This window comes from Molothrus ater, unplaced genomic scaffold, assembly GCF_012460135.2.
Source record: "Molothrus ater isolate BHLD 08-10-18 breed brown headed cowbird unplaced genomic scaffold, BPBGC_Mater_1.1 matUn_MA656, whole genome shotgun sequence".
NCBI lineage: Eukaryota > Metazoa > Chordata > Aves > Passeriformes > Icteridae > Molothrus > Molothrus ater.
The window spans coordinates 1-25,884 of NW_023416816.1; the positions used below are offsets into that span (position 1 = coordinate 1).

The 25,884-nt window shown below is 55.3% G+C and overlaps 4 protein-coding genes across 4 annotated transcripts in view; all 4 read left to right on the plus strand.

Moving 5' to 3' along the window:
• Positions 1 to 61: 61 nt before the first annotated feature.
• Positions 62 to 2,826, plus strand: LOC118701408 (zinc finger protein 239-like; the record flags this gene model as incomplete). The annotated part of the gene is made up of 3 exons (XM_036406024.2): positions 62 to 99; positions 759 to 824; positions 1,533 to 2,826. Coding segments are annotated over 3 exons (943 nt in total), but the record flags the coding sequence as incomplete, so codon positions are not given.
• Positions 2,827 to 5,351: 2,525 nt separating this feature from the next.
• On the plus strand, positions 5,352 to 7,693 carry LOC129046589 (zinc finger protein OZF-like). Its single transcript, XM_036406022.2, has 2 exons — positions 5,352 to 5,506; positions 5,976 to 7,693. Exons 1-2 carry the CDS (start codon positions 5,498 to 5,500, stop codon positions 7,563 to 7,565), a joined length of 1,599 nt encoding a protein of 532 aa, XP_036261915.1. The 5' UTR covers positions 5,352 to 5,497; the 3' UTR covers positions 7,566 to 7,693.
• A 2,535-nt stretch (positions 7,694 to 10,228) lies between these two features.
• The window catches only part of LOC118701410 (uncharacterized), a 36,984-nt gene continuing 21,328 nt past the window's right edge, over positions 10,229 to 25,884 (plus strand). Inside the window, exons 1-2 of the mRNA XM_036406026.1 lie at positions 10,229 to 10,357; positions 11,017 to 11,083. The gene's annotated coding sequence lies outside the window, so the exon portion shown is untranslated. The remainder of the gene's footprint in view (positions 10,358 to 11,016; positions 11,084 to 25,884) is intronic.
• Positions 21,024 to 24,530, plus strand: LOC118701409 (zinc finger protein 180-like). The gene is made up of 3 exons (XM_036406025.2): positions 21,024 to 21,137; positions 22,906 to 23,144; positions 23,299 to 24,530. The coding sequence occupies exons 2-3, from the start codon at positions 23,036 to 23,038 to the stop codon at positions 24,051 to 24,053; spliced, it is 864 nt and encodes a 287-aa protein (XP_036261918.1). The 5' UTR covers positions 21,024 to 21,137; positions 22,906 to 23,035; the 3' UTR covers positions 24,054 to 24,530.

The window sequence follows — 25,884 nt, forward strand, 5'->3', positions numbered from 1 at the left end:
AAGGGCGGATCAAGGCTGAGCTGAGGGAACCCATGCGTTCCAGCCCTGCCTGAATTCGCAGCCACCACCTGTGGGATCATCGCCCCCCCCATGGCGCAGGTCAGCGGGGAGGGGGAGCCCGGCCCGGAATCCGGGGGGTCCCTGGGTTGGGTTTTTGGGGGGATGTTTGGAGAATGAAGAAGTCCAAGGCTGAGCGGAAAAGGGCCCTCGGGGGGACATCGGGGGGTGGCGGTGGCGGCTGCCGGCAGCGGCAGAGGCAGCTGGAGGAGCAGAGCCCTGTGTCCCCCAGGAGGCCAAAGTGGGGAGCCCAGAGAGGGGGGAGCGCCGCCATTGGCGGGAGCCTCAAGAGCCTGGAGAGGGGTAGGGGGGACTCCTTGGAGCCGCTGCAGCGCAGAGCAGAGAATGAGGGGAGAAGGGGAGCCCGGGAGCCCAAACAGCCCCGGCATCCCGAAATGAGGAGAGCCAAGAGGGGGGAGCTTTTGGCATTGCTGGCACTGCCAAGCCTGGGCAGGGCAGGCACCGAGGAGAAGGGGGACCCCCAATCCAAGCGTGACCCGAGCAGCTGGGACGGGGGGAACCCCCAAACACCAAAGGGGAGGGACCAGGGACGGGGAACTCCTGGGAGGCTTTTTCAGGGCTGAATCTTGGTGTTTGGGAGGTTTTTCTGGAGCCCAGATGGCCGGTGACTTGTAGAGATGGACTTGGGCAGGAAGGACGTTGAAACTCAACGTGCTCATCCCTTGTTTTCTCCAAACCAGGATTTCCCATTGCCAACCCCTGGGAGGCTGTGAGGAAGAGGAAGATGCTCCAGGGCACTGAAGCAGGTGAGGAGGAAGTCAGTGTCTCTGGAATGCTTAAATTTAGAGGGTTTTGGGAAAGCTTCAAAAGACAAGCCTCATAGACAGTAGAACTGTGATTATAGCTTTGCAGCAGCCATAAGATTGGTCAGCAGAAAAATTATATAAGAAGTAGAAAGTAAGGAGTAATAGAACAACGGTCTTGCATTAACACTTATCTATACTAACTCCCTAACGTGCAGAAAAGTATATATAGCAAGATATTAGGAAGTTCCAAGCTTAATAATGGAGCTCTGTTCATCGTGTTTTAAGGCTTACAAATAGGTATTGTGTTTGAAATAATGGAGCATGGTTTTAACCAATAGTGCTTGGATGGAACCACTGTCAATATGCTTTTGCTTTGTGTGATTGGTGAAAAACCTTTTAAAGTAAGTTTTAACATTAAGTTTTTTTTCTGCTACCTGGGATGTGAGCTGCTGGCATCTTCCCATTGTCATAACCAAGAAATGAGACTGATGCTGAAAAATAAAACAGCTCAAGATGCGTTCCTAGCAGTCCAGTCCTGTTTGTGATGTGTGCACAGCCGCGAGCTGGCGATGAGTGCCCCTTTCTCCTCTGTGCTGCTCCATCTCCCAGCCCAGCATGGCCCTGGCTGCAGCACAGCCCTGGGGGATCTCGTTGCCCTTGCCTGTGGCACGGAGGCATCCCATGCTGTCCTTGTCCTTCCTCCCCCAGAGCAGGAGCTGAGCATGGAGAGCAGGGAGGACAAATGCCCGCGGCAGAACCTGGTGGCAGAGGCCGTTTTGAGCGGCTCCACGGTGCAGGAAGCCAACGGGGAGGAAAAGGCCCGGAGATGCCGCACGAGGAGGGGCTGCAAACGCAGATGGCGGGGATGTGAGGGGGAAAGAGCCAGCCTGGGCCGGGAAGGCGGCCAGAGATGGAGCCAGAGCTCGGAGCTGGTGCTCCATGAGCAGCTCCATGATGGGGAGAAGCCCCACAAGTGCGCGAAGTGTGGGAAGAGCTTCAGGTGGAGCTCCCACCTAATCCTGCACCAGAGGACCCACACTGGGGAACGGCCCTACGAGTGTGGGGAGTGTGGGAAGAGCTTCAGCAAGAGCTCCAGCCTGATCAGCCACCAGAGGATCCACACTGGGGAGAGGCCCTACGAGTGTTCCGAGTGTGGAAAGGGGTTTCAGACCAGCTCCCGTCTCCTCCAGCACTATCAGACTCACACAGAGGAGAGGCCCTTCCAATGCCCCGACTGCGGGAAGGGATTCAGGCACAACTCCACACTCATCAAGCACCGGCGCATCCACACTGGGGAGAGGCCCTACGAGTGTGATAAATGCAGGAAGAGTTTTCAGACCAGCTCCCATCTCCTCCAGCACTATTGGATTCACAGAGAGGAGAGGCCCTTCCAATGCCCTGACTGCGGGAAGGGATTCAAGCGCAACTGCACCCTCGTCACCCACCGGCGCATCCACACTGGGGAGAGGCCCTACGAGTGTCCCCAGTGTGGGAAGAGCTTCTCCAGCTGCTCTCACTTGACCAAACACCAACGGAGGCACCGGTAAGGGAAGCCCTGCGAGTGCCCCGAGTGCGGGAAGAGCTTCGTGCGCTGCTGCAGCTCCATCCCCCACTGGAGGAGGCACTTTGGGCACAGCCCTGGTCACTCACATTCCCTGTGATCCATGTTGGGAACACACCTGGCTGAAATCTTTTTGCTTTGGCCTTAATTTTTTTTGTTCTCCATGTCTTTGCACGCCAAAAGACAAGATGGTTATATCTGTCACCACAAAACAACCGTAATCCCAGTGAAAATACCTCAATATTACCCCAAAAGGGCTCATTCCCACCTCAGAAAACTTCAATTCCATGCCAAACCTACTCGATTCCACAGCCACCAGGCTGAGATGGGTTTGGGAGGAGACAGGCAGAAGTGGGATCCCATTTTGGAGCGGTGGGTTGGGGATTGTGTGGGGCTGGGTGTGGGGGATGTATTTGATAGCAAATAAAACTCTCAGACTTACTGCTTTCTTTCTCGTTCATGTTCAGTCTGTTGCAGTTCTGTTTGCAGGGTGTCGCCTCCCAGAGTGTCCCCTCAGGGTTGCCGCCCTTGGCCTGAGCCCGCCCCTTTCCCCTCACGGTTCCCGCCCTTTCCCCGCCCCCTCTCTCCGCCCCCTTTCCCCTCACGGTTCCCGCCCTTCCCCTGCCCCTTTCCCCTCACGGTCCCGCCCTTTTCCTGCCCCCTTTCCCCTCGCGGTTCCTGCCCTTTCCCTGCCCCCTTTCTTCTCACGGTTCGGCCTTCGGGAAAGGGGGAGGAGGAGGAGGAGGAGGAGGAGGGAGGGAGGAAGAGGCCAAGCGGTCGCAGCACAAAAGGAGAGGGAGAATCTCGTGGCCCAGGCGCTCCCTGAAAGTGCCACAGCCCCGGGAGCATCGCCCCCCATTTTGCAAGTGCCCGGGCAGGGGGAGCGCGGCCCAAATATCCCGGGGGGTGCCGGGGTCTGGGGTTGTTTGGGGGAATGTTTGCAGCTGGCAGGGCTCCAAAGCCGAGCCGCAGATTGCCCTCGGGGGGACATCGGGGGTCCCCGGGAGGTGTTTTTGGGCGTCCTGGGGTCTGCAGAGGCTGCTCCCAGTGTGAGCCCAGTTCATTCCCCCGTGTGCTCCCAGTTTCCTCGGCACTCTCAGTATGAGCCAGTCACTCCTAATACGAGCCTGGTCACTCGCAGTATGAGCCCAGTCCCTCCCGATATCAGCCCATTCACTCTAAGTCATTCCCACTGATGTAAGTTGCTACGAGGAAGATCCCAATTCATCCCAGTTCCTCCCATGTCGCCTTCATTTTCTGAGATTTTCTAAGGCTTCTGATGTTTGCATTCATGCAGCAAACTTTGTCACAAACTTTGTGAAAATAACTTAATATTTCGCATTCTTTTATAGAAGAAGAAAAATTTGAGAGATTGTTACTTTGTCCAGTGTCGTTGGAGTGGTGGCACTTTCACCCTCCAATCCACTGTCACTTTTAAAAAACTATAAATGTTAAAGTCAGAAAATAAACTACCCTTTTCTTCACCTTGAGAATAGCAGTGTGTGCGCTCATATTTTTTTTTTGTCCCATAGCGTCACTCCCACTTTCATCCAGTGTGTTCCCAGTTCTCCAGTTACCCCTGGCATAATCATTGTCACACGCAGTATGTTTCCAGTATAATCCTATTTACTTCCAATCTCTCCCGGTATGGTCCCAGCTGCCTCCAGCATGGTTCCAGTTGCTTCCTAGATCAGCCCAGTCAGTCTCAGTATGATGCCATTTGCTCCCAGTTGCTCCCAGTCAGACCCAGTATGGGGGAGGATGTGCAGGGTATGTTCCCAGTCACTCTCAGTTACTCCCAGTATTAGTCCAGTCAATCCCAGTATGATCCAAATATGGCCTCAGTGTACTCCCCGTTACTGCCAGAATAAACCAGTTTTGCTCCACGTGGTTCCAGTTGCTCTCTTTCACCCTCACTTTTGTTCCAGTCACTCCCAGTATCTCCCAGTGCACCCCAGTTCCCTCCAGCATCTTTCCAGTTCCTTCCAGTATGATCCCATTTGCTCCCAAGCACTCCCAGTCAGCCTCAGTGTAGTGGCACTCAGTGCCAGTAGGATCCCAGTCACCTCCAGAATGATCCCAGTTCTTCCCAATAGAAGTCCAGCAGCTTCCAATCACCCCCGGCATGCACCCAGTCACTCCCAGTTCCTCCTAGCAGGATCCCAGTTGCTCACAGCTGCACCCACTTATCCTCAGCACCATCCCAATCACCCCCAGTATATGCCAATTGCCCATAACATGGTGCCAATTGCCCCCAGCAGGCTCCTACTCACTCCCAGTATGATCCCAGTCTGATGTCAGTACAAGCCCAGTAGATCCCCAGTCACTCCCAGTACGATCCCAGAATGATGTGAGTACAAACCCAGTACAGCCCCAGTCGCTCCCAGTATGATCCCAGTGCAGCCCAGTCCCTGGCAGTGCTGCCACTGCTGGGATCCCCCAGGCCTGTGTGCGTTCCCCCCTGGCGGATGTGCCGAGAGGAGCCCCAAGGGCTGGCAGTGGCCAGGCAGAGTCCCCAGCAAGGCCCAGTTTGGATGTGCAGCCCCCAGTTTGCCCAGTTTGCCTCTCCTTTGGCCCGGGCCGGCTTCCCCCCGCCCGCAGCGGCTGGGAGCAGCCGAGAGCCCCGCGCTGCCCATGCCGACCTGTCCCGGCTCCATCGCCGCTGCTGCCGCGGGCTGCGAGGGCTGCGGGAACGGGGCACCGAGGGTGTGGCTGCTGCTGGGGGAGGAGGAGGAGGGAGGGAAGGGCAGGGATGGAGGGGGAGGAGGAGGCGGGGTTAGGGGGAGGAGAAAAGGGAGGAGGAATGGAAGGGGCGGGATGAAGGTGGGGAGAGAGCAGCGATGGAAGGAGGAGAAGGAGGTGGGGTTGGGGCGGGGGGGGGGGGGGGGGGGGGGGTGGGGAGGAGGAGGGGGAGGAGAAGGAGAAGAAAGGGAAGGGATGGAAGGGGAGGGATGGAAGATGAGAAGGCGGTGGGGATAACAGAGAGGAGGAGGAGGAAGAGGAAGAGGAGGAGGAGGACGAACAAAGGCGGATCAAGGCTGAGCTGGAGACGCCGCACGGCCGAGCCCTGCCTGAATTTGCAGCCCCCACCTGTGGGATCATCGCCCCCCCCATGGCGCAGGTGAGCGGGGAGGGGGAGCGCGGCCCGGATATCCCGGGGGGTCCCTGGGTTGGGTTTTTGGGGGGATGTTTGGAGAATGAAGAAGTCCAAGGCTGAGCGGAAAAGGCCCCTCGGGGGGACATCGGGCGGTGGCGGTGGCGGCTGCCGGCAGAGGCAGCCTGGAGGAGCAGAGCCCTGTGTCCCCCAGGAGCCCAAAGGGGGAAGGCCAGAGAGGGGGGAGCGCCGCCATTGGCGGGAGCCTCAAGAGCCTCGAGAGGGGCAGGGGGGACTCCTTGGAGCCGCTGCAGCGCAGAGCAGAGAATGAGGGGAGAAGGGAGCCCGGGAGCCCAAACAGCCCCGGCATCCCGAAATGGGGAGAACGAAGAGCGGGCAGTTCGTCTCCGGGCATGCCCTGGGGAGATCTCTTTGCCCTTGCCTGTGGCACGGAGGCAAATCCTATGCTGTCCTTGTCCTTCCTCCCCCAGAGCAGGAGCTGAGCATGGAGAGCAGGAAGGACAAATGCCCGCGGCAGAACCTGGTGGAAGAGGCCGTTTTGAGCGGCTCCACAGCGCAGGAAGCCAACGGGGAGGAAAAGGCCCGGAGATGCCGCACGAGGAGGGGCTGCAAACGCAGATGGCGGGGATGTGAGGGGGAAAGATCCAGCCTGGGCCGGGAAGGCGGCCGGAGATGGAGCCAGAGCTCGGAGCTGGTGCTCCATGAGCAGCTCCATGATGGGGAGAAGCGCCACACGTGCAAGGAGTGTGGGAAGAGCTTCAGGTGGAATTCCAACCTGATCCTGCACCAGAGGACCCACACTGGGGAGAAGCCCTATGAGTGTGAGGAGTGCGGGAAGAGCTTCAGCCGGAGCTCCAGCCTGATCAGGCACCAGAGAGCTCACAACAGGGAAAAGCCCTATGAGTGTGGGGTGTGTGGGAAGAGCTTCAGGTGGAGCTCCAGCCTGACCCTGCATCAGAGGACCCACACGGGGGAGAAACCCTATGAGTGTGGGGAGTGTGGGAAGAGTTTCAGTGACAGCTCCAGCCTGATCAAGCACCAGAGGATCCACACTGGCGAACGGCCCTACGAGTGTGGGGAGTGTGGGAAGAGATTCACCTGCAGCTCTTACCTGATCAGGCACCAGATGATCCACACTAGGGAATGGCCCTACAAATGTGGGGAGTGTGGCAAGGGTTTCATTCAGAGGTCCCACCTGATCAGCCACCAGAGGATCCACACTGGGGAACGGCCCTACGAGTGTGGGGAGTGTGGAAAGAGGTTCAGCTGCAAGTCTGACCTGACCAAGCACCAGAGGATCCACACTGGGAAACGGCCCTATGTCTGTGGGGAGTGTGGACAGAGCTTCAGGTGGAGGTCTGACCTTATCAGCCACAAGAGGATTCACACTGGGGAACGGCCCTACGAGTGTGGGGAGTGTGGACAGAACTTCAGAGAGAGCTCCAGCCTGATTAAGCACCAGAGAATCCACACTGGGGAGAGGCCCCATGAATGTGGGGAGTGTGGGAAGAGCTTCCGCTTGAGCTCCAGCCTGATCAGGCACCAGAGGATCCACACTGGGGAAAGGGCTTTCAATTGTTCTGTGTGTGGGAAGGGCTTCAGCCAGAGCTCCCACCTCATCACGCACCAGAGGACCCACACTGGGGAGAAGCCCTACAAGTGTTCCAAGTGTGGGAAGGGGTTTCAAACCAGCTCCCATCTCCTCCGGCACTATCCGATTCATATGGAGGAGAGGCCCTTTCACTGCCCTGAGTGTGGGAAGGGATTCAGGCACAACTCCACCCTCATCACCCACCAGCGCATCCACACAGGGGAGAGGCCCTACGAGTGTGATAAATGCAGGAAGAGGTTTTTGACCAGCTCCAGTCTCCTCCTGCACCAGCGGATTCACACAGAAGAGAGGCCCTTCCGCTGCCCTGACTGCGGGAAGGCATTCCAGCGCAACTGCAACCTCGTCAAGCACCGTCGCATCCACACTGGGGAGAGGCCCTACAAGTGTCCCCAGTGTGGGAAGAGCTTCTCCAGCAGCTTTCACTTGACCAAACACCAACGGAGGCACCGGTAAGGGAAGCCCTGCGAGTGCCCCGAGTGCGGGAAGAGCTTCGTGCGCTGCTCCAGCTCACAGATGGGGATTGTGTGGGGCTGGGTGTGTGGGATGTATTTGATAGCAAATAAAACTCTCAGACTTACTGATTTCTTTTCCGTTCATGTTCAGTCTGTTGCAGTTCTGTTTGCAGAGTGCCGCCTCCCAGAGTGTCCCCTCAGGGTTGCCGCCCTTGGCCTGAGCCTGCCCATTTCCCCTCACGGTTCCCGCCCTTTCCCTGCCCCTTTCCCCTCACGGTTCTGTCCTTTCCTTGCCCCCTTTCCCCTCACGGTTCCTGCCCTTTCCTTGCCCCCTTTTCCCTCGCGGTTCCTGCCCTTTCCCTGCCCCTTTCCCCTCACGGTTCTGTCCTTTCCTCGCCCCCTTTCCCCTCACGGTTCCCGCCCTTTCCCTGCCCTTTCCTTGCCCCCTTTCCCCTCACGGTTCCCGCCCTTTCCCTGCCCTTTCCCTGCCCCCTTTCCCTTCATGGTTCGGCCTTTGGGAACGGGGGAGGAGGAGCAGGAGGGAGGGAGGAAGAGGCCGAGCACCCGCAGCACAAGAGAAGAGGGAGAATCTCGTGGCTTGGGTGCTCTCTGGAGGCGCCGCAGCCCCAGAAGCATCGCCCCCCCATTTTGCAGGTGCCCGGGCAGGGAGAGTGCGGCCCAAATATCCTGGGGGGTGCCTTGGTCTGGGGTTGTTTGGGGGGATGTTTGCAGCTGGCAGGGCTCCAAAGCCGAGCCGCAGATGGCCCTTGGGGGTATATCGGGGGTCTCGAAGCCGGCAGTGGCTGCTCCCAGTATGAGCCAAGTTGCTCCCTCTGTGTGCTTCCAGTATGGGCCTGTGCACTCCCAGTATAATCCTGGTCCCTTCCCCTGCCTCCCTGCATGATCCCAGTCACTTCCAGACGAGGTCAGTGACCTCCCACTCCTTCCCTATGATGGTGCAATTTTCTCCCAGCATGGTCCCAGTTGCACCCACTTTCATCCAGTGTGTTCCCAGTTGTCCCTAGCATAGTCCTAGGCTCTCCCAGTACAATCCCAGTCGCACTCAGAAGGGCCCCAGTCATTCCCACTTGCCCCCAGAGTGTTCCAGTTCCCCCAGCAAATTCCCAGTCGCTCCCAGTCTGCTCCCCGTCCCACACCCATAGAGTCTGAGACCCTCCCAGCAGTCTCCAATCACACCCAGCATGCAGCCAGTCACTCCCAGTTCCTCCCAGTTGCTCCTAGCATGTTCCCAGTTGCTCACAACTACTCCCAGTCATCCTCAGCACCATCCCAGTCAATCCCAATATATCCCATTTTTCCATAACATGGTCTCAATTGCCCCCCTCAGGCTCCTAATCACTCCCAGTATGATCCCAGTCTGATGTCAGTACAAAGCCAGTACAGCCCCAGTCACTCCCAGTACGATCCCAGTCTGATGTCAGTACAAAGCCAGTACAGCCCCAGTCGCTCCCAGTCCGATCCCAGTGCAGCCCAGTCCCTGGCAGAGCTGCCACTGCTGGGATCCCCCAGGCCTGTGTGCGTTCCCCCCTGGCGGATGTGCCGAGAGGAGCCCCAAGGGCTGGCAGTGGCCAGGCAGCGTCCCCAGCAAGGCCCAGTTTGGATGTGCAGCCCCCAGTTTGCCCAGTTTGCCTCTCCTTTGGCCCGGGCCGGCTTCCCCCCGCCCGCAGCGGCTGGGAGCAGCCGAGAGCCCCGCGCTGCCCATGCCGACCTGTCCCGGCTCCATCGCCGCTCCTGCCGCGGGCTGCGAGGGCTGCGGGAACGGGGCACCGAGGGTGTGGCTGCTGCTGGGGGAGGAGGAGGGAGGGAAGGGCAGGGATGGAGGGGGAGGAGGAGGCGGGTAAGGGGGGAGGAGGAGGAAAGGGAGGAGGGATGGAAGGGGCGGGATGGAGGCGGAGAGAGAGCAGCGATGGAAGGAGGAGAAGGAGGTTGGGTCAGGGAGGAGGAGGAGGAGAAGGGATGGAAAGGTGTCGGATCGGCGGAAGAAATGCGGCACAAAATAGGCCTGATCAGCAAGTCTCAAACTTTATTGATAGTTCACACATATTTATATTGGTGTTAATGAAGCTTATACATATTGCAAAGCTGAGCTCATTATTGATTAATTACTTATCGGTCAACCACGCCTACTTCTATATTCTTATGGTTATTTTGTTACTACTTCTACATTTGTGTGGTTATTCTGCTGAAACTATCATCATATTTTTGGCAAAAGATCCTCTCCTCTATCCTGTTGTTGCATCAAGGTCGCATCAGTGGACACTGACTGCTGACTCCTAGACTTGCTTTCTTCTATCTTAATCAGCGGTATCATGTCTACGTGACCTTTCTCAGCTAGCCAACTGTCCACAAAGCTCTCCACACTGAGGAGAGCTGCTGCTCCGAGGCACCGAGGGTGTGGGTGCTGCTGGGGGAGGAGGAGGAGAGAGGGAAGGGCAGGGACGGAGGGGGAGGAGGGGGCGGAGTTAAGGGGGGAGGAGAAGGAAAAGGAGGAGGGATGGAAGAGGATGGATGAAGGCAGAGAGAGAGCAGCGATGGAAGGAGGAGAAGGAGGTGGGGTTAGGGAGGAGGAGGCGGAGAAGGAATGGTAAGGGAGGGATGAAGAGGAGAAGGACATGGGGATAAGACAGAGGAGGAGGGGGGATGGAAGAGGAGGAGCGGGAGGAAGAGGAGGGAGAAAGGCGGATCAAGGCTGAGCTGAAGGCGCCGCACGGCTGAGCCTGCCTGAATTCGCAGCCCCCACCTGTGGGATCATCGCCCCCCCCCATGGCGCAGGTGAGCGGGCAGGGGGAGCCCGGCCCGGATATCCCGGGGGGTCCCTGGGTTGGGTTTTTGGGGGGATGTTTGGAGAATGAAGAAGTCCAAGGCTGAGAGGAAAAGGCCCCTCGGGGGGACATCGGGGGGTGGCGGTGGCGGCTGCCGGCAGAGGCAGCCTGGAGGAGCAGAGCCCTGTGTCCCCCAGGAGGCCAAAGTGGGGAGCCCAGAGAGGGGGGAGCGCCGCCATTGGCGGGAGCCTCAAGAGCCTGGAGAGGGGCAGGGGGGACTCCTTGGAGCCGCTGCAGCGCAGAGCAGAGAATGAGGGGAGAAGGGAGCCCGGGAACCCAAACAGCCCCGGCATCCCGAAATGGGGAGAGCCAAGAGGGGGGAGCTTTTGGGATTGCTGGGACTGCCAGCAGCCTGGGCAGGGCAGGCACCGAGGAGAAGGGGGGACCCCCAATCCAAGCGTGACCGCAGCAGCTGGGACAGGGGGGAACCCCCAAACACCAGAGGGGGAGGGACCAGGGACGGGGAACTCCGGGGAGGCTTTTTCAGAGCTGAATCTTGGTGTTTGGGAGGGTTTTCTGGAGCCCAGATGGCCGGTGACTTGTAGAGATGGACTTGGGCAGAGGGATGTTCAAACTCAACGTGTTCATCCCTTGTTTTCCCCAAATCAGGATTGCCCATTGCCAACCTCTGGGAGGCTCTGAGGAACAGGAAGACGCCCAAGGGACACTGAAGCAGGTGAGGCGGAAGTCAGTGCCCCTTTCCCCCTCTGTGCTGCTCCATCTCCCAGCCCAGCACAGCCCCCGGCTGCAGCACAGCCCTGGGGGGATCTCGTTGCCCTTGCCTGTGGCACGGAGGCAAATCCCATGCTGTCCTTGTCCTTCCTCCCCCAGAGCAGGAGCTGAGCATGGAGAGCAGGGAGGACAAATGCCCGCGGCAGAACCTGGTGGCAGAGGCCGTTTTGAGCGGCTCCACGGCGCAGGAAGCCAACGGGGAGGAAAAGCCCTGGAGATGCCGCACGAGGAGGGGCTGCAAACGCAGATGGCAGGGATGTGAGGGGGAAAGAGCCAGCCTGGGCCGGGAAGGCGGCCGGAGATGGAGCCAGAGCTCGGAGCTGGTGCTCCATGAGCCGCTCCACGATGGGGAGAAGCCCCACACGTGCTTGGAGTGTGGGAAGAGCCTCAGGTGGAACTTCGACCTGATCAGGCACCAGAGGATCCACACTGGGGAACGGCCCTACGATTGTGGGGGGTGTGGGAAGAGCTTCAGGCAGAGTTCCCACCTGACCCATCATCAAAAGGTCCACACTGGGGAGAGGCCCTACGAGTGTGATAAATGCAGGAAGAGGTTTCAGACCAGCTCCAGTCTCCTCCTGCACTATCGGATTCACACAGAGAGGAGAGGCCCTTCCAATGCCCCGACTGCGGAAAGGGATTCAAGCACAACTCCCACCTCATCACCCACCGGCGCATCCACACTGGGGAGAGGCCCTACGAGTGTCCCCAGTGTGGGAAGAGCTTCTCCAGCAGCTCTAACTTGAACAAACACCAACGGAGGCACCGGTAAGGGAAGCCCTGCGAGTGCCCCGAGTGCGGGAAGAGCTTCGTGCACTGCTGCAGCTCCATCCCCCACTGGAGGAGGCACTTTGGGCACTGCCCTGGTCACTCACATTCCCCTTGATCCATGTTGGGAACACACCTGGCTGCTTCTCCTTTTTGGTTTGGCATTAAGTTTTTTTCTGATTCATCTTCATCCCTTAAAAACAGCCAAAACAGTGTTAAAAGAAAGAAATTGATCAAAGATGTCTAAAGTCCCACAATTTCAGTGTTTTTTAAAGGGAAATTGATGGTTTGGGGAAAATATTCTGGAGGATTCGTGTGGTCTGGGGGGGGATTATGCGCAGTGTTCTCCATCTCTTTGCACTCCAAAAGCCAAGAGGGTCACCTCAAAACAACTGAATCCCACTGAAAACAACTGAATTTTAATTCATACAGGCTCAATCCCACATCAAAATGCCTTGTTCCCACCCTAAAAAACTCAGTTCCACGCCAGACTCCCTCCATTCCACAGCCGCCAGAGTGAGATAGGGTTGGATGGAGATTGGGAGAAGTGGGATCCCAGTTTGGAGCAGTGGGATGGGGATTGTGTGGGGCTGGGTGGGTGGGATGTATTTGATAGCAAATAAAACTTCCAGAGTTAGTCATTTCTGTCCCATTCATTTTTAGTCCGTTGCAGTTCTGTTTGCAGAGTGCCACCTTCTCAGCTGATTGTGTTTGTGTCCTCCTTTCTCTCCTGCCTCTCTTTGCCTGCTCTGTTTCTCTCTCAGTGTCTCCCTTGAGCCAGAGCAGCTGCCACCAAAGACCCTGCCCTGATTTAATTCCCAGTGCAGGAGCTACAACGGCCATGGGTGAAGTTCTGAAGGCTGGCAGTGAAATGTCACTGTAGGATCTTGATCCACTTGGCTTTCGGCCCCTTCTTAAGAGCTTTGCCTTCAAGGACAGGAACATCTTTTCCTGGCTGGGAACTGGAATTCCAGGTCCTTGGAGTGTGTGACATGTGGGACCATACAGACTGGGGTCATGTGGACTGGGATTGTATGGGCTGGGACTGTACAGACAGGGATCACGTGGACTGGCATTTCACAGGCTGGGACCATGGGGATTAGAAGCCGAGACTGGGATCATACAAACTGGACCATATGGACCGGGATGGCTGCACCGGATCAATGTGAACTGAGGGGGTCCCGCCCTGCCCAGGGGTCCCTCCCCATCCTGCCCGGGGGCGCAGCCAAAGCTCCCCGGAAGGAACGCAGAGGTCCAGGAGGGATCCCAGTGCCAATCCCATTTCCAGTCCCATTTCTGATCCTGGTGCTGTTCCCAGAGTAATCATGGCACTGATGGCGGTCCTGGTGCCACCCTCGGTCTCTGTCTCAGTCCCGGAGCACTCCTGGTGCTGATTCCAGTCCTAGCGTTGATCTCAATCCCAGAGCGGTGCCGGTCCCAGTCCCAGTCTTGGTACCGTAGCAGTGCCAGTCCCAGTCTCAGTCCCAGTCCCAGTCCCAGAGCGCTGCCACTCTCGGTGCTGGTTCCGGTGATGGTCTCGGTCTCAGTCCTGGAGGGCTCCCGGTCTCGGTCCTGGTCCCGGTCCCAGAGCAGTCCCGGTGCGGGTGCCGGGTTCCAGTCTCGGTCCTGATCCCAGTCCTGGAGCGCTGCCGGTGCCAGTCCCAGTTCCAAAGTGCTCCTGGTGCCGGTCCCAGTGTCAGGCTTGGTCCCAGCCTTGGTCCCAGTGCCAGTTATGGTGCTGGTTCTGGTCTGGGTCTCGGTCCTAGTCCCGGTGCCGGTCCTGTAGCGCTGCCAATCCCAGTTCCAGTGTCAGTCTTGCTGCTGGTGCTGGTTCTGCTGCTGGGTTTGGTCTTGGTCCCGGAGAATTTAGGTCCATTTGGGTGATTTTAGGCCAAACTGGACAGGTTTAGGGTGGGTTTCAGCTCCCTTGCAGTGATTTCAAGCCTTTTAGGGTGGATCTTAGGCCCCTTTGCGGATTTTAGGCCAAATCTGTTGGGTTTGAGGGTGGATTTTAGATCCCTTTGAATGATTTATGCCCATTTGGGTGGGGATTGGGCCTGTTTGAGTGATTTTAGGATAAACTGGGCAGTTTTAGAGTGGATTTTAGATGCCTTTGGCTGATTTTAGGCCCATATGGGTGGATTTTAGTCCTCTTTGGGTAATTTTACCTTTTAACGGTGATTTTAGTTCCCTTTGTGTTATAGATGGCTAATGAGATGATTGGCTCTCAGAATTAAGGGATGGATACTGTGTGAATATTAAGAGAAGCTTTATTGATGTGTGATTATGTTATTGCAGTCTGTTGTTTAGGTGTCCTCTGCTCTCCCCATAGTCCCTTTCCCCCCGTTGTTACCATCAGACAGCCTGAGCCATCCAGGACAGGTGGAAAGAAGGCGAGAACAAAAACTTGTTCCTAGGGGAGGGGGCGTGGCATGACAGCACCTGACCCTCCAATCAAGCTGCAGGAAAGCAGACTCCACCAATAAACAGCAAAGAAGAGTTGACTGACAGACTGTGGGAGGGGCCAGGGTTGGCTGATGCAATCCCCGGGGTATCAAAGGCGAAGCGTCCATCTTGAGGACGAGCCAGGCACGTGGTAGGCAGCCATGAGGGGAGCTCCCAGGCCTGTTCTTCCTTATTTAGTCCTTTTCTTGTCATTTTTGTTAAGGTTGAATAAACCTTTTAAAATTTTGAAAGTCAGCAGTCGTTTCTCACAGTAACCAAGGGTTCCTTTACTGGATTTTGGCACACAGGAGAAACACCAACCATATATTCTCAAGAAGTCAAAATGACACAAATTTTCCTGGCAAAGTACAGAAAATCAAGAAACTTTGGAAAAAGATTTAATAAAAAACATCCAATTCAACATAAAACACCATAGCAGTAACTTCATTAACTCAGCCTGTTGCACCTGGAAATGTTTAATCACTTCAGTTGTTGAGGTATCAAAAAATGTTCCATATCAAGAGCATTAGAAGGAGAAGACAGAGAGACAGGAAGACAGAAGCTCTATAGAAAGAAACGCACATGGCTACCAACTGCTGGGGTTCCAGCGTGGGTGAGACACAAACCCCAGCCATGGAGCCCTTGTGACACATCAAGGCCCCTCTGGAGCAAAGAAACCATTGCTGACAGTCCAGAAACTCATGGAACCAAGGGGCCCTTGTGACAACGCAGATCCAAGGACACCATGGTGGCACTATGGAACCTCATGGGAGCAAAGAGACCATTGTGACACTCCGGTGCCTCACAGAATCAGGGGGACCATTGTGAAACTCAGGCCCCCTCTGGAACCAAGGGCCAAGGATGAAGCTGTGGGGCCCGTGGAACCAAGGAGCCGTTGTGACACAGCGGGGCCACAGGGAGTCGAGGGGCCATGGGGACATTGCAAGGGCTCAGGGAAGCCAAGGAGCCGTTGTGACACTGCAGAAGAAAGGAGAACACTGTGACACTGCAGGGACTCCTGGAATCAAGGAGACCATTGGGACACTGTGGGGCCTCATGGAACCAAGGGCACAGGGAGCAGGTGTGGCTGGTTTGGCCTCCCAGGGGCTGCTGGACAGGTCTGGCTGACCTTGGCATGTCGAGGGCTGCTCCTCATCTGCCCCTGAAGCACTGGGGCTCTGGGCTCTCCTTCCTATGGGACAGAACTGTCCTGATCCTCTTCCAGGGCCCTATGGCCAAAACTGGGATTCCTTCTCCAAATTTCCTTATATGCAAAGATTGTTCCCAGATGAAATCTGCCAGGCGGGAGAGATCTGGCTCCCTTGCCTACCTGGGGCCACCTCTCATCTGCCTTTGAAACACTGGGACCATGTGCTTTTATTTCTTGTGGGAAAAAACCCTCCATCTCAACCAGGCACTCATGGCCAAAACTGGGCAACTGCCTCTGGAATTCCTTATATCCAAGGATAGCTCCCAGACAAAAGCTGCCAGGACTGACAAGTCTGGTTGGCCTTGGCTTCCTGAGGGCTGGCCCTCATCTGCCTCTGAAACACTGGGGCTGGGTGCTTTCCTTCCTTATGAAAAGAACCGTCCTTCTTATCTATGCAGAAAGGGCTGAAATTGGAGTTCCACCTCCCAAATTCCCGATATCCAAGGGTTGCTTTCAGACAAAAGCTGCCAGGACAGAGAGGTCTGGCTGGCCTTGGCCTCTGATGGCCGCCTTTCATCTGCCCCTGAGACACCACTGGTGTTCTGTGCTTTCCTTCCTATGGAAAAGAACCATCCTTCTCCTCCGGTGTCCATGTCTGAAATTGGGATTCCACCTCTGAAATTCTGAATATCCAAGGGTTGTTCCCAGGCAAAATCTGCCAGTACCGTCAAGGCTGGCTGCCCTGGGCCTCTGGTGGCTGCACCTGCAACAGTGGGGCTGGGTTCTTTCCTTCCCATGGAGATCCCTGGGACACTGTGGGGACCTCATGGAACCAAGGGGATCATTGTGGCCCCACTGGAGCCCATGGAGCCAAGGGGATCATTGTGGCCCCACTGGAGCCCATGGAACCAAGGGGATCATTGTGGCACCACTGGAGCCCAGGGAACCAAGGGGCCATGGTGACACAGAGGGGCTCCATGGACCCAGAGACCATTGTGGCTCTGTGGGGCCTGATGGAACCATGGAGACCATTCCAACCTTCAGGGCCTCGTGTCACCAAGGGGGCATTATGACACCTCAGGGCCTTATGGAAGCTGGGGACCATTGGGACACTGTAGGGCCCCATGGAACCCAGGGAACATGGAACAGCTCTGGCTGGCTTGGCCTCCCAGGGGCCACCTGACAGCTCTGGCTGATCTTGGGATGTCAAGGGCTGCCTCTCATCAGCTCCTGGAGCACTGGGGTGTGGAGAACTTTGTGGACAGTTGGATAGCTGAGAAAGGTCACGTCGACATAATACCATTGGTTAAGTTAGAACGAGACAGGTCTAGGATTCAGCAGTCAGTGTCCAACCACTGACAAGGACATTGTGCCCTTGCTGCAACAACAGGATAGAGGAGAGGATCTTTTGCCAAAAATATGAGGATAGTCTCAGCAGAATAACCACAAGAATGTAGAAGTAGGCGTAGGTGGCCGATAAGTAACTAACCAATAATGAGCTCAGATTTGCCACATGGATAACCTTCATTAACACCAATATAAATATGTGTGAACTATCAATAAAGTTTGAGACTTGCTGATCACTCATATTGAGTGCCGCATTTCTTCCACGGATTTCCCACACTGGGGCTCTGTGCTTTCCTTCCTATGGAAAAGAGCTGTCTGCATTTTCAGATGCCCATTGCAAAACGGGTACTCTCCCTAAAATAATTTCCTCTATGCAAGGGCATCTTGCAAAACAAAACCTGCCAGGTCTGGCTGGCCTTGGCCTCTGGTGGTCACCTCTCATCTGTCCCTGAAACACCGGGGCTCTGTTCCTTCATTCCTATGGAAAAGAACCAGCCTTCTTGTCCAGGGACCATGGCCAAAATTAGAATTTGGCCTCCCAAATTCTGTATATCCAAGGATTGCTTCCAGACAAAAGTAACCAGGACAGACAGGTCAGGCTGGCCCTGTCCTCTGGTGATTTTCTTAGACTCTGAGCTGAATGTTTTCATTTGGAAACACCTTGGAGAGGGCCCAGAGACGTCCCAAAGAGGGGTTTAGAGGCCTTGGGCCCATGAGGTCTGTAGAGGGACAAAGGAGCTCTGTGCTCAGTGGGGTGGAGACTGAGGACAGTGGAGCAGAGCCATGAGAATGTTTAAAGAGCGATTTCAGGGATGGTGGATCCTTTTGACATAGTGGAAAACAGCCAGAGAGAGAAAGAATTAACGCCAAGGGCAGCTGGGGAGGTCCAGAGTGGCTCCAGGAGAAAGGAATTTCCCTGTCAGGGCAGGGCTGTGGTGCAGCACGTCCCCAGCAGGAACCTGGAGCAGCCCCAGGCTTTGTGTGGGCAGGCAGGGGCAGGCAGGAGGCAGAGCTGTCAGCAAAGGAAGGGCCCAGCCAGGTGGGGCAGCCGGGGGATGCCCAGAGCCTGCAGGGACAGAGGCCAGGGCAGGGACACCGTGGGACAGCCTGGGCTGCACAGGGCACAGGGATGGGCAGCAGCTGCAAGACAGCCCTGACAGAGCCAACCTGGGCAGCGCTTTGGCCATGGCTGCTGGCCCTGGGCCTGAGCCAGGAGGGGACAAGTGACCCTTGCAGGCCTGGGGCCTCATTGCCTCCTTGTCCCTGCTCAGCAGCCTGGCAGGGGCTGCCCCACGCTCCTGCCCTTGGCATTGCCCATCCCCACATGCCAGTGCCCATCCCGGGAAGAGCCCTGAGCAAGGAGGGAGGGACAGGATCTGCCTGGCCAGGGGCTGGGGCTCAGGCCTTGGCCCTTTGCATTCCTGAAACAAATCCAGGTTTGCTCAGCACCAGAGACACCTTTGCCTTGTTTGTCCCCAGCTGCCATCAGTGCCTCCAGTGTTCTGCCCTCCCTGGAACCTGGGGACACTTTCTCAGTCCTGTCCCTCACAGGGATCTCTTTAAAGTACAAGAAACTTCAGTATTTCAATCTCACTTGGAGCTCTTGAGAAGTCTTTGAGCCCACTCTGAGGGACTGGGTGTGATGCAAAGAGCAGCAAAGGCCCAGAGGGTGATTAAAGTCCTTGTGCTGTGTCTGTGCTGCTGAGCTGGGCCGGGCTCCTGGCCCAGAGGCAGCTCCTGGCAAGGGCAGCAGAGCTGCAGAGAGACAGCTCTGGCCAGGAGCAGCTCCTGTGCACAGCCCAGCAGGGCTGGGGCACTGCCAGGGCCCCTCAGGGACACGAGCAGGGCACAGACAGAGCTCACAGGGGCTCAGCACTGGCCGGGGCTGTGGGATGTCCCCGCGGGGGCTGTGTCACAGCAGCACCTCTGGGGCTGTGTCCCAGAGCCACAGAGCAGCTGGGATGGCAGCAAGGGGCTGTGTGACAGCACAGAGTGGGCTGTGTGACAGCACTGAGGGGGTTGTGACAGCACAGAGCGAGCTGTGACATCACAGAAGGTGGCTCTGGGACATCACAATGTGGGTTGTGACCCAGAGTCACAGAGCAGCTGTGTGATGCCACAGAGAAGGCTGTGACATCACAGGGTGACAGTGACATCACAAATCTGCTGTGAGACATCACATAGCAGCTGAATGACATCATATGGAGGTTGTGTGAAATAACAGAGTGGTTGTGTGACATCACAGGTGCTGTGTGACATTACAGGGGCTGTGTGACATCACGGGGGGTGTGTGACATTATGCGGGCTGTGTGACATCACAAGGCTGTGTGACATCACGGGGGCTGTGTGACATGTAAAATCATTCCTGGAATATGTAAAGTAGTTTATGGGTATGCATGAGGGTCTATGAATATGCAACAGGCTGATATAAGGTGAAAGGAATTTCAGGGGGATCGCCGAAGGTTACAGGGTGCCCACGTTTTCCAGTGGCCCCAGTAAGGTGTCAGTCATCCCTGTATGATCCCCCAGTCATGCCCAGTATATCCCAGTTGCCTCCAGCAGGCATCCAGTCCTTACGAGTTCCTCCAGTTTGCTTGCAGCATCATCCCAGTTTCCCTCAGCTGCTCCCAGTAGCCCAAACTGTGATCCCAGTCGCTCCCCATCAACCCCAATATGATCCCAGTAAGCTCCAGTTTGATCCCAGTCACACGCCAGCCCTCCCAGTGTGGTCCCAGTATAATCCCAGTTGCTTCCAGTCTCTCCCAGTATGTTCCCATCTGCCTCCAGTGTGGTTCCAGTTGCTTCCTAGATCAGCCCAGTCAGTCCCAGTATGATGCCATTTGCTGCCAGCGTGCTCCCAGTTGCTCCCAGTCAGGCCCAGTCTGGGGGATGATGTGCAGGGTGTGCTCCCAGTCCCTCTCAGATCCTCCCAGTATTAGTCCAGTCCCTCCCAGTATGATCCAGAGATGAGCCCAGTGTGCTCCCAATCCCTGCCAGTCTGAACCAGTTGTGCTCCACATGGTTCCAGTTGCTCTCTTTCACCCTCACTTTTGTTCCAGTCACTCCCTGTATCTCCCAGTGTACCCCAGCTCCCTTCAGCATGTTGCCAGGCACTCCCAGTATTCTCCAGTATGATCCAATTTCCTCCCAGCCACTGCCAGTCAGCCTCAGTGTAGTGGCACTCACTGCCAGTATGATCCCAGTCACCTCCAGAATGGTCCCAGTTCATCCCAGGATAAGTCCAGCAGTTTCCAATCACCCACAGTGTGCACCCAGTTCCTCCCAGTTGCTCCTAGCATGATCCCAGTTGCGCACAGCTACTCCCAGGCATGCTTAGCACCATCCCAGTCACGGCCAGTATAGCCCATTTGCCGCTAAAATGGTCTCAATTGCCCCCCTCAGGCTCCTGCTCACTCCTAGTATGATCCCAGTATGAGCCCAGTATGATGTCAGTACAAACCCAGTACAGTCCCAGTCACTCCCAGTATGATCCCAGTATGATGTCAATACAAACCCAGCACAGCCCCAGTGACTCCCAGTATGATCCCAGTATGATGTCAGTACAAAGCCAGTACAGCCCCAGTCGCTCCCAGTACGATCCCAGTGCAGCCCAGTCCCTGGCAGTGCTGCCACTGCTGGGATCCCCCAGGCCTGTGTGCGTTCCCCCCTGGCGGATGTGCCGAGAGGAGCCCCAAGGGCTGGCAGTGGCCAGGCAGAGTCCCCAGCAAGGCCCAGTTTGGATGTGCAGCCCCCAGTTTGCCCAGTTTGCCTCTCCTTTGGCCCGGGCCGGGTTCCCCCGCCCGCAGCGGCTGGGAGCAGCCGAGAGCGCCGCGCTGCCCATGCCGACCTGTCCCGGCTCCATCGCCGCTGCTGCCGCGGGCTGCGAGGGCTGCGGGAACGGGGCACCGAGGGTGTGGCTGCTGCTGGGGGAGGAGGAGGAGGAGGGAGGGAAGGGCAGGGATGGAGGGGGAGGAGGAGGCGGGTAAGGGGGGAGGAGGAGGAGAAGGAATGGAAGGGGCGGGATGGAAGAGGAGAAGGAGGTGGGGATAAAAGGGGGAAGGAGGAGGAGGGGGAATGGAAGAGGAGGAGCGGGAGGAGAGAGAGCAGTGAAGGGGGCGGGGTTAGGGGGAGGAGGAGAGGGAGGTGGAGATAGGACAGAGGAGGAGCGGGAGGAAGAGGAGGGACAAAGGCGGATCAAGGCTGAGCTGAGGGAACCACGCGGTCTCAAGCCCTGCCTGAATTCGCAGCCCCCACCTGTGGGATCATCGCCCCCCCCCCCATGGCGCAGGTGAGCGGGGAGGGGGAGCCCGGCCCGGATATCCCGGGGGGTCCCTGGGTTGGGTTTTTGGGGGGATGTTTGGAGAATGAAGAAGTCCAAGGCTGAGAGGAAAAGGCCCCTCGGGGGGACATCGGGGGGTGGCGGTGGCGGCTGCCGGCAGAGGCAGCCTGGAGGAGCAGAGCCCTGTGTGCCCCAGGAGGCCAAAGTGGGGAGCCCAGAGAGGGGGGAGCGCCGCCATTGGCGGGAGCCTCAAGAGCCTGGAGAGGGGCAGGGGGGACTCCTTGGAGCCGCTGCAGCCCAGAGCAGAGAATGAGGGGAGAAGGGAGCCCGGGAGCCCAAACAGCCCCGGCATCCCGAAATGGGGAGAGCCAAGAGGGGGGAGCTTTTGGGATTGCTGGCACTGCCAGCAGCCTGGGCAGGGCAGGCACCCAGGAGAAGGGGGAACCCCAATCCAAGCGTGACCCCAGCAGCTGGGACAGGGGGGAACCCCTGAACACCAGAGGGGAGGGACCAGGGACGGGGAAGCCCTGGGAGGCTTTTTCAGGGCTGAATCTTGGTGTTTGGAAGGGTTTTCTGGAGCCCGGATGGCCGGACTAGAGATGTACCTGGGCAGAGAGACCTTCAAATTCAACGTGTGTTGGGGTCGATGAAACAGGAAAGCCTTATAAATATTATTGTCTGGCCTTTCATTCCAATCTTGCTTATAGTTACTATATTCTCAAAAGCTTTTGAGAATATAGGAACTCTAAGCAAGATTGGAATGAAAGCAAGCTTTTAGATACCTTAGTTACTGAACAAATGGAAAACAATGGTGTGGACCCACTGAAGGTAATCCCCTTCTTATGAAACAATTCCCTCTGCTTGCAGACAGGTCCAAGGGTCAGAGCAGACCCTACTAGCTCAGCAGAAGGGCTCCAAAGAGTAGATTTTAGGGTTCAAAATGTAACACAGTATTGTGATAAATGAGATCACTGGATTTAAGGATCATACTTTTTTATTATTATTATTATTATTTTGCAAGCGAGAACAAGCAAAGTTCAGTGCTGGGCGGCCGGGAGTCTCCGCTCCTCTGGGCTCGCGCCGTTCCTATCCCCAAAGTTCACCTTTTATTGCCTTCTTCTCCCGGGTCCAGGGATGATGTGGTCTGTCTTTTGCGCTTGCTCGTTCAGTTGCTAGGGGGTCTTTTTCTGCCTTCTGGTGGTCATGGGATGAAGGCTCCAAGTCTTCCTCTTTAACTGCTTATAAGGAAAGTGCTTATAAGTGAACTTTTCCTTATAAGGCATACCTATACAGTGGAATTTTCAGAACACTATACGATTCCTGCAAGCTTAAGCAATTCTTGTGAGTTTAGGAATTGTTGTTACAGCCTTCCTCTGTGACCTCTGGGTGAACTTTTCCTTACAAGGTATATCTGTACCAAGGAATTCCCAAAGCACTATACAATTCCTGCAAGCCAAGCAACCATATGTGGCTGCACATTTAAGAATCAAGCGGTTTTAGCTATTTAGTTATTGCTTTTACATTGTATAATTATTTAGCTATTGATTTAATTAATGAACAGATATATTGCTACTTATTACAGTATGGTGATGCAATGATTTTTATAGGCTGTATATAAATGCTATAGGATTTGTATCTTGTACTGGATTGGTTAGTGAGAAATAGAATATTTACACAGAAGAAGAATTATTGTATTGTAACAGGAACCTTACTCTCTTACGCTCTCCCCCTCTTACTCTCTCACCCTCTCATCCTCTCTGCTCCTCTCTTCTCTCAGGCCTGCTCCAAGCTGTGCCTGGCAGCTCCAAGCAGGGCCCTGCACCCAGGCCCTTTGCAATAAACCGCAAGTTCCACGACCTGGCTGCAGAGATCTCTCGTCTCCGTCCGTCCCGACCGTGCTACCCCCAATGCTCCTACAAACGCGCTCATCCCTTGTTTTCCCCAAACCAGGATTGCCCATTGCCAACACCTGGGAGGCTGTGAGGAAGAGGAAGATGCCCCGGGACACTGAGGCAGGTGAGGAGGAAGTCAGTGCCCCTTTCCCCTCTGTGCTGCTCCATCTCCCAGCCCAGCTGGGCCCCCGGCTGCAGCACAGCCCTGGGGGGATCTCGATGCCCTTGCCTGTGGCACGGAGGCAAATCCCATGCTGTCCTTGTCCTTCCTCCCCCAGAGCAGGTGCTGAGCATGGAGAGCAGGGAGGACAAATGCCCGCGGCAGAACCTGGTGGCAGAGGCCGTTTTGAGCGGCTCCACGGCGCAGGAAGCCAACAGGGAGGAAAAGGCCCGGAGCTGCCGCACGAGGAGGGGCTGCAAACGCAGATGGCGGGGATGTGAGGGGGAAAGCGGCAGCCTGGGCCGGGAAGGCGGCCGGAGATGGAGCCAGAGCTCGGAGCTGGTGCTCCATGAGCAGCTCCATGATGGGGAGAAGCCCCACACGTGTGTGGAGTGTGGGAAGAGCTTCAGGTGGAGCTCCAGCCTGATCGTGCACCAGAGGACCCACACTGGGGAGAGACCCTATGAGTGTGGGGAGTGTGGGAAGAGGTTTCAGACCAGCTCCAGTCTCCTCCAGCACTATCAGAGTCACACAGAGGAGAGGCCCTTCCAATGCCCCGACTGCGGGAAGGGATTCAAGCTCAAGTGCAACCTCGTCAGGCACCAGCGTATCCACACAGGGGAGAGGCCCTACGAGTGTGATAAATGCAGGAAGAGGTTTCAGTCCAGCTCCAACCTCCTCCTGCACTATCGGATTCACACAGAGGAGAGGCCATTCCGCTGCCCTGACTGCGGAAAGGGATTCAAGTTCAACTCCCACCTCGTCACCCACCAACGCATCCACACTGGGGAGAGGCCCTACGAGTGTCCCCAGTGTGGGAAGAGTTTCTCACAGAGCTCTAACTTGACCAAACATCAACGGAGGCACCGGTAAGGGAAGCCCTGCGAGTGCCCCGAGTGCGGGAAGAGCTTCGTGCGCTGCTGCAGCTCCATCCCCCACTGGAGGAGGCACTTTGGGCACAACCCTGGTCACTCACATTCCCTGTGATCCATGTTGGGAACACACCTGCCTGCTTGTCCTTTTGTTTGGCCTTAATTTTTTTCTCTTCTCCATCTCTCTCTACTCCAAAAGTCCGGAGGGATGGATCTGTCACCTCAAAACCACTCAAATTCCACTGAAAATAACTGAATTTTAACCCCAAAGGGCTCAATTCCACCTCAGATTGCTTGTTCCTTCCTCAAAAAACTCAATCCCAGGCCAAACTCCCCATTCCACAGCTGTCAAGTTGAGATGGAGTTGGAAGGAGATTGGGAGAAGTGGGATCCCAATTTGCAGCAGTGGGATGGGGATTGTGTGGGCCTGGGTGTGTGGGATGTATTTGATAGCAAATAAAACTTTCCGAGTTACTGATTTCTGTCCCATTGATTTTCAGTCAGTTCTGTTTGCAGAGTGCCACCTTCTCAGCTGATTCAATTCCTATAAAAATCCCATTTTTTAAATCATCTAACCCAAACAATCCAAAAACCAATATCAAAATAAAACCACCCGCACACAATTAATGTTTTTAAAATAATTTTCATTTTTCAAGAGTACTTAAGGATGTTATTAAAGTTTAATTGTTTGGTTGAAATGTCTGAGAAATTATAGTGGTGTTTGGTTTTGTGTTTAGTATATTTGTAATATGAATTGTTTAACTAAGATGTGTTAGATTGCATGGTAGTTTCTTTAGATATTTTTTATCTAAAGTACATTAGTCATTGAGTTAAAATTTTCAAAAGGTATTTCTTGATATATAATTTGTTTATTTATATGCATTAGTAATATTATAGTAATAGTTATTGTTGGTTTGAGTTGAATCATTGTTGGTGTATTGTAAAGAAGAGTTGAGATTTTTATATTTTATTTTTACTATAATTTATTTAATTTCAATTATTACTTCTTTGTTTATAATTTTATTGCAATTTGTTGAAGGGATAGGAAGGAAGTTCAAGGGCAGGAACATTTTTTCCTGGCTGGGAACTGGAATTCCAGATCCTGGGAGTGTGTGCAGGACCCCACAGACTGGGATCAAATATGGGCTGGGATCAAATATGGGCTGGGATCAAAGATGGGCTGGGATCACCTGGACTGGGATCACGTGGGTCAGAACCCTCCAGACCGGGATAGCCTGAAGTGGGATCAAATATGGACTGGGACTGTATGGACTGGGATCCCAGGTTTCTGGGACCATATGGATCAGGACCACACAGACTGGGATCAAATATGGGCTGGGACTGTTTTTTAAAGTAAATTATATATTTTTTTTTAATATATATTTTATATTTTTATATATATATATATATATTTTTAAATATATATATTTAAATATATATATTTTGTTATATAGTTTTTATTTCTGTCATTAATTAAGCTCAGTGAAATAGCTGCTTGTGTTAAACTGCCTGCTTGGGTGGGATAACATCCAATGCACCCAGGATGAGGACACCTGTACAGATCTGCCAACTATCAGCACTCCCCGTCTGAAGGCAGAGTGCACCAAGGCCCAAAACCTGGAGGTGATAAAGAGAATGGACTAAAAGCACAACCAAGGAATCTGCATGCTCTAAAAAGGCAGATCCAAGGAAGAGCCATGCTAAACACTTCTTGGAAGATGTAAACTAGTTTGGGGGAAAGTTTGCTGTGCAGGAGGGTCTGTGAATATGCCCCAGGCTGATGTAAGGGGAAAGGTATTTCAGGGGATCCCCGAAGGTAACAGGGTGCTCCT

What these genes read in the sequence shown, in the direction of transcription:
- LOC118701409 (XM_036406025.2), top strand. Translation starts at nt 23,036, where the DNA reads ATGCTCCTACAAACGCGCTCATCCCTTGTTTTCCCCAAACCAGGATTG. An exon ending in GCCCCGGGACACTGAGGCAG is followed by an intron (nt 23,145 to 23,298) that starts GTGAGGAGGAAG and finishes TTCCTCCCCCAG; the next exon opens with AGCAGGTGCTGAGCATGGAG.